The 7854-nt window shown below is 40.5% G+C and overlaps 1 protein-coding gene across 1 annotated transcript; it reads right to left on the bottom strand.

Annotated features, from left to right (window-relative positions):
• Positions 1 to 2289: 2289 nt before the first annotated feature.
• On the bottom strand, positions 2290 to 7288 carry OR10W1 (olfactory receptor family 10 subfamily W member 1; the record flags this gene model as incomplete). The annotated part of the gene is given in 5 exon segments (XM_079709410.1): positions 2290 to 2391; positions 2395 to 2643; positions 2647 to 2987; positions 2990 to 3249; positions 7212 to 7288. Coding segments are annotated over 5 exon segments (1029 nt in total).
• Between the last annotated feature and the right edge of the window lie 566 nt (positions 7289 to 7854).

Raw genomic sequence — 7854 nt, 5'->3', positions numbered from 1 at the left:
AGAAATGGAAATAAAGACAAAAATAAACACATGGGACCTAATGAAACTTAAAAGCTTTTGCACAGCAAAGGAAACCATAAACAAGACCAAAAGACAACCCTCAGAATGGGAGAAAATATTTGCAAATGAAGCAACTGACAAAGGATTAATTTCCTAAATTTATAAGCAGCTCATGCAGCTCAATAACAAAAAAACAAACAACCCAATCCAAAAATGGGCAGAAGACCTAAATAGACATTTCTCCACAGAAGATATACAGACTGCCAACAAACACATGAAAGGATGCTCAACATCTTTACTCATTAGAGAAATGCAAATCAAAACTACAATGAGATATCATCTCACACCAGTCAGAATGGCCAGCATCAAAAAATCTAGAAACAATAAATGCTGGAGAGGGTGTGGAAAAAAGGGAACACTCTTGCACTGCTGGTGGGAATGTGAATTGGTACAGCCACTATGGAGAACGGTATGGAGGTTCCTTAAAAAACTACAAATAGAACTACCATATGACCCAGCAATCCCACTACTGGGCATATACCCTGAGAAAACCATAATTCAAAAAGAGACATGTACCAAAATGTTCATAGCAGCCCTATTTACAATAGCCCGGAGATGGAAACAACCTAAGTGTCCATCATCGGATGAATGGGTAAAGAAGGTGTGGCACATATATACAATGGAATATTACTCAGCCATAAAAAGAAACGAAACTGAGCTATTTGTAATGAGGTGGATGGACCTAGAGTCTGTCATACAGAGTGAAGTAAGTCAGAAAGAGAAAGACAAATACTGTATGCTGACACATATATATGGAATTTAAGAAAAAAAAATGTCATGAAGAACATAGGGGTAAGACAGGAATAAAGACACAGACCTACTAGAGAATGGACTTGAGGATATGGGGAGGGGGAAGGGTAAGCTGTGACAAAGTGAAAGAGCGGCATGGACATATATACACTACCAATCGTAAGGTAGATAGCTAGTGGGAAGCAACCGCATAGCACAGGGAGATCAGCTCGGTGCTTTGTGACCGCCTGGAGGGGTGGGATAGGGAGGGTGGGAGGGAGACGCAAAAGGAGGGGATATGGGAACATATGTATATGTATAACTGATTAAATTTGTTATAAAGCAAAAAAAAAAAAAAAAGGTACTCATCATCATTTTATCAGGGAAATACAAATAAACATTGACTCTGAATCTGGAATCCCTGGGTTCAAATGACAAATTCTAACTCCATCACATATAAGCTGCATAACCTGACACCACGTACTTAAACTCTCAGCTCCATCATTGGAAATAGGATGATAACAGTCTTCATAGGCTTTTTGAAGATTAAGAGAATATATATACTTATGTATAATTTATGGGGCACAGTAAGTACTTAATTCATGCTACCTATCATTAATAACTAGTATTTGAAAACATAAATTTAAGGCTGCATAATATTCTTTCATACAATAATTGTTTATCTAATACTTTATTGTGGAGAAAGCACATAATTATTAACATATTTTCATTTTTACATAAAATGCTATAATAAACAATTTTTTCCTGATTATTCTGTTTGCCCCTAACTCTCAGAGTCCTTTTCTGTCCATTCCCGTTCCAAAAGGCTAAGTTCTGAGAACTGAAATACTCAGTCTCCTCTGCCCTCTTGCTTCCAGTTGGGTTTGGCCAATGGGAAACAGGCAGGAGATGGGAGGGCACTAGCAGAGGGAGGTTGGGGTACTTATCTCCCACTTTCTCCTTGCACTGTCATAGTTCTATCAATAGTTGCTTTTTTTCAAAGCCGTAGTTCCAACATAGTTCCAACCAAGAGTTTTATCTTGATAAATCTAGCTCTCATTTGTCTCTGATAATACCTTACCCTCTTATGCCTCTGAGGTCTGGGGGTCAAAACGTCTTCCTGCTATTTCTAGTATGTAAGTGCCTTGACACAAATTATTGTTTCCCTTACTCATACTTCTGAATATAGTCCCTTTATAATTCTTTTCAGTTAAACACTGTTGTATTAAACATCTGTTTCCAGCTGATACCTGAGGTGCAGTCTTAGACTTGCCACTTTCTATTGTATTAGGCTCATTTGTTAATTCTTTTCTAGAAGAGAAATTATTGAGTCAAATGGTGGAAACATGTTAAAGGTCTCTGGTACACATAGCTAAATAGTATCCACATCATTTATACCATTTTTAAGGTAAGTTTTAACATCCACTGAGAGAAATTCTAGTTGCATGAGAATGTGCACAAGCTGGAACCAAACCCTTGCCTGAGAGGTCATGCCCTCCCCTAGCTTTTCTGGAAGAGGCAATTCCTGGTAAGAACTCCTCCTATGGTCCCCTTCATCCCACTGCTCCTCGGGGTGTAGACAAATGGGTTGAGAACTGGGATTCACAATGTGTACACCAGTGAGACAAACTGATCTCGTTTGGGGTGGTAGCTGGAGCTTGGGCACAGGTACATGAAGGCACAGCAGCCACACTGCAGCAGGACCACAGTGAGGCGGGAAGAGCAGGTGGGGAAAGCCCAGTGGCGGCCAGCTGCTGAGTGAATCCTGAGCACAGCGGCCACAGTGAAGGCGTAGGAGGTGGTGCTAAAGAAGAAAGGCACAGCTATGGCTAGTGTGGCTGCCACCAGCACTGACTACTCACGGATGAGGCTGTTGGCAGAAGCAAGACGCATCACTAGCTGTGTGTCACAAAAGAAGTGCTCTATATTCTGAGCCGGGCAGAATGGCAGAGAGAAGATGAAGACCACTAGCTGTAATGACAGGAATAAGCCAATGACCACAGAGGCCGCAACCAAGCGGACACAAAGAGTTAAAGTCAGGATGAGAGGGTATTGCAAGGGGTGGCAAATGGCAACATACCGGTCATAGGCCATGATAGCCAAGAGGAAGCGATCGGCCCTGCCAAATCCAATGAGAAAAACCAGCTGAGTGGCACAGCCCAGGAGGGTGATGATTTTCACTGACGGTAGGATGTTGCCAGGATGTGGGGCACCGCCACAGCAGTGTAGCATATTTCTACTCCCAGGAGGCTGCTCAGGAAATAGTACATGGGTTTGTGTAGGCAGGCTTCTGTCTGGATGGCCACCAAAATGAGGACATTCCCAATGACGAGCAATGTATAAACCAGGCTGATCCCAAGGAAAGACAAGACATGCAGCTCTGAGTGGGAGGGATAAGCCAGGAACACAAATGCCGTTAACACTGAGCGATTTTCCCAGGTCACTGAGCTAACAGCTTTTCTTTGTCGAGAGTTACAAAGAAAGAGTAAAGAATCAGACTGATAGTAAATTAGTTCATACTTCGAGCTATGATCTAAATCAGGGCTGGAGTTAAAAACTAGAAGAATTAGGACTAATTCTCTTTTTTCATCCCCTTTTACTAAGTTTCTTCATATAAATATCTACAACTTGGGCTTCACTGGTGGCGCAGTGGTTGAGGGTCCGCCTGCCGATGCAGGGGACGCGGGTTCGCGCCCCGGTCCGGGAAGATCCCACATGCTGCGGAGCGGCTGGGCCCGTGAGCCATGGCTGCTGAGCCCGTGCGTCCGGAGCCTGTGCTCCGCAATGGGAGAGGCCACAACGGTGAGAGGCCTGCGTACCGCACAAAAAAAAAAAAAAAATATATATATATATATATATATATATACATATATATATATATATATATATATATATATATATATATATATATGTACAACTTATAGTCTAACTTCCAAAAGTTGGTCTAAATTATATAAGATTTTTTTGAGGAAAAGAGGCAGAGGAAGTTTGTGGAATTCCAAATTTGTGTTTTCAATAGAAGTGGAATGAAAATTAAATTGTTTCAGTAAATTCACAAGAAAGTGTTGAGGAATTCTTGAGAGCAGGGTTGTTAAGTTGAGAGCAGGAAGTTATTCATTTATTCATTCATTCATATATTTATTTACACACAATGCCTCCTGAGGCATTGACTCAGGGATATATGAATGTAACACTGAAATGCTAGTGATATGATGGAAAATGAAGAAAAAAAACCAAACCCTATGCCTGTGGGCAAAGATCTGACATAGGCCTGAGACCCACAATGTCAGGCATAAGCCTCAGAAGGCAAAGCCCTCCCAACTCTTAGTTTCTCTATCCATATCCAATCAGGGAGTTTTATCATCGGCCTCCTCCTGGCTTGTGGTGGTATGGGAACATATGTGATCATAAGCTGTTGGAGAACTAAGAATCCTTTCTGTGAGTTTAGGGATGACTAGGAAAGACCATGGAAAGACTTGGACTGATATGTAACTCTCTGGATGTTAAAACTCTAAACATTTTTTTTTCATTCAGAAAAGCAGAACATTCTCCATCACTTTTTTAACATTGGTCCATAGCTTTAATCTGTTGAGACTGACATTTAAAAAAAATCCTCAGTCTGTGACTCCACATCTTAAGGTATCCTTCCTACAGTCATTCACATTTTTTTTTATTAATTAAGTGCCAAGCCCATATACAATGGTGATCAAAATGGCACAATTGTGTCCATGTGGTTATATATCTTAATGAGTGAGGCAGACACTGTTAAAGAATCTTGCATATACATATATAAAAGTATATATTTACATATTACATGTTATATATATATGCCATATATATCTATATAAATAAAACTGTCATTAAATGTTGTAAAGAAAAATAGTGTGTTATAAGATTGTGCAACCTGGGGCTCTGGCACAGCTGTGATTAAGGGTTTCTTAAAAGGCTTCCTAGAGGAAGTAATATTTAATCTTAGATCTGAAAAAATAGAAATTAAGAGAAGTAGGTAGAGTAGTGGAGTTCATATTGTGGACAGATGAAATAGTGAATTTTGTGGTTCAAAGACAGTGAAATGTATTATATCAACATATCGTCAACTTGCTACTCCAGGTTGAAAGTAAATATATTGCATAGGACAGAGGCAAGATAACAGCACTTTGGCATCATCCCCAGAAGTCTGCCCCAGGCTGGCATCTATTCATTAATCCACACCCATCTCAGGGCCTCCAAGTCACACCCCACATTACATTCTCATCTTCCTTCTTACTTCTTCAGCAAGAGCATCTGGAGTTGGCAGAAGTGTCATGAGAAACGTTGTCTATGTGCATTCTGGAAATACAGAAAATGTAGGCTGGAGCAGCTTTCCAGTTGTCTAGTTAGCACCGTGCAAAAAGTGGTTACTGGATTTAGCAATACCAGACCTGCAGTAGAATCTCCATCTATTATTCTAGCCTGGGCAGCTCATCTTACTTTAATTTCTCTTTTCTCATGTTTAAAAGATGTAAATAATAATACTTACCTAATGGATGAGATAATGTATTTAGAACTCTTGGCTTGGTGTATGAAACCTTTTAAATTGCATAATAAATGTTAATTCTTCTCTCCTTTAAATCTTTTAAGGGGATGGTAATAATAGCTGCTTCATAGCAGGGAATTAAATGAGGTACCTTGTGAGGAAAAGGTTTTTATAAATCCTTAAACCTTAAATGTATATTAGTCATTCCCCCAATATTTCTTGGACTGAGATTAGTAATTATCATTTTAAACAGAAGAATAAGCTTTCCAAGTGAATTCAGAGAAACACTGTTAAGTCATGGGCTGAACTAGTTCTGAAATCCTGAAGTATCTACTTGTAGAGCCATTACGTGCTTTTCTAGCCAGCATCAGCAAGTGCCTGGTATGTTGCAAATCTACAAGGAGGTAGAAAAAGACTTTCCCTTACCTTTAGCATGAGAAGGGAGAGGAGTTTACTGAGCCAGTATTCTTGGTTACATTCATAAAAGACAGGACCTAGCAGGTGATATCTGACCACTCTGATGGATAGAGAAACGAGGACCATGAGCCTGGAGAGACTACCCAGTTGGACTGAGACTTCAGTGACCTTCCTAAATTAAAAACCACGGCAGGAGTAAATTGCTTTGCTATCTAGGGTCTTGTCTCATAAATTCCATCTCCCAGAAGAAGGTGGTGTACTGATTGCTGATCTCCTCCCCTGTTACAAGATAATTAGTCCAACTGAAACTGTCTCTCCACTTGGGATAACCCGGTCAATGGAAGGTCTGGGGTATGTTTGTCATAGTAAGAGCCAGTATTAAACCCTTTGTCAACATTTTCAGTGTTCAAAATAATTTTCTGAGAAATAGGAAGTCACCTAATCAAGGTCATTTGGACATCCTGTTCCAAGAAGTTTATACCTACCAGATGACCAGAGCTAAGTTCAGCTCAAATTATTATCACCCTGGAGAATTGAGACCATATTTTATATTTTATGTGGCTTCCATGCAACCTAGCATAGCGCTATATATTTAATAGATCCTCAGTGAATATTTATCAAATGTTTCACCTTTTCCATGGTATCTTTCTTTGTTTAACTCTCCATGAGTGGCGACATTCCCCTAGGTTGTAGCATATTCCTTGAAAAATTGTTGCCCGGTCATGTGTTTATAGATGTTTATATGTCTGTGTGTGAATGTATGATCCCACGTGCCCCATATATTCAAAGGCAAGTCCTCTGCATGGGTCTAGAGTGATTAATGTAGTACTTTGATGTGTGTGCATGTGCATGTCTTACATTGCACTAACTATATTTCACACACTTTGCATATATTAACTCATTTCGTCCTTACAACCATTCTAAGAAGGAAGTACTATTGGTATCCCATTTACACATTTTATTATTATGTTATTTAATCTTTACAAGAACTCAGCAAAGTGAGAGATCTTTCTATTTACAAGTGTAAGTCAAAGGTAAAAGGTTGATAGAATTTGAATAATTTGACCAAGAATAGATGCAGCAAGTAGCTGAGATGGAGTTTGCTTGACTCTAAAGCATATTCTTATTCCTCTACAGCAAGCTTCATCCAGCCACATTGCTCTCAATTACTTTTTTTTTTTTTTTTGTGGTACGTGGGCCTCTCACTGTTGTGGCCTCTCCCGTTGCGGAGCACAGGCTCTGGATGCGCAGGCTCAGAGGCCATGGCTCACGGGCCCAGCTGCTCCCTGGCATGTAGGACCTTCCCGGACCAGGGCACGAACCCATGTCCCCTGCATCGGCAGGCGGCCTCTCAACCACTGTGCCACCAGGGAAGCCCTCAATTACTTTTTAGTGGAAGTAAAGTCTGGCTCTTTTGTCACAGACGGAATGTAATATTGCTTACAGGTCATATAAAGGCTGAACCTACTAACTTCTATCCCCTTCTTACTTCTTTGCTCCAGAGACCATGTGTTTCTTGCAGTCCCTTCTCACCATCCTTTTTCCCACCACCAGGCCTTTGCACATGTTGTTCACTCTGCTGAGACTGCCCCTCCTCTTTTCTTTTTACCGAAGTAGCTCCTACTTATCCTTTGTCCCGGTTCCATTACAATTTCCTCAGGCAAGTTTTCCCTGACTTTGGTCACGTCAGGGTCAAAAGCACTTTTGGGAACTTTCTTTTTGGAATCTCATGTATCCCTGCATCATTGCAACTGTCGCTGCTGTAATTTTACATGTTTGATTAATTTCCATCTCCATTAGCCATGTGTAAGCTTAGTGAGGACAAAGACTGTCTCCTTCTCTTCAACTTTTATGTATATTGTACGTGTAACAAAAGGTGCTTCCAACTGGGCACTGTTGACATTTGGGGCTGGACAATTCTGTTGTGAGGGGCTGTCCTGCACACTGTAGAATATTTCACAGTATCCTTGATACTACTCACTAGATGACAGTAGCACCAGCTCCTACCCACTGTTTATGATAACCCAAAATTTCTCCAGACATTAAAAATGTTTCCCTGGGAGGCTAAATTCCCCTCAGTTGAGAACCACTGGGCTGGACATATAGAAGTTGCTCAAAACTATTTGTTGAAT

Source organism: Hyperoodon ampullatus (genome assembly GCF_949752795.1).
Source record: "Hyperoodon ampullatus genome assembly, chromosome: 7".
Lineage (NCBI taxonomy): Eukaryota > Metazoa > Chordata > Mammalia > Artiodactyla > Ziphiidae > Hyperoodon > Hyperoodon ampullatus.
The sequence above is the reverse complement of the archived record's forward strand: the minus strand, read 5'-3'. Positions and strand labels throughout refer to the sequence as shown.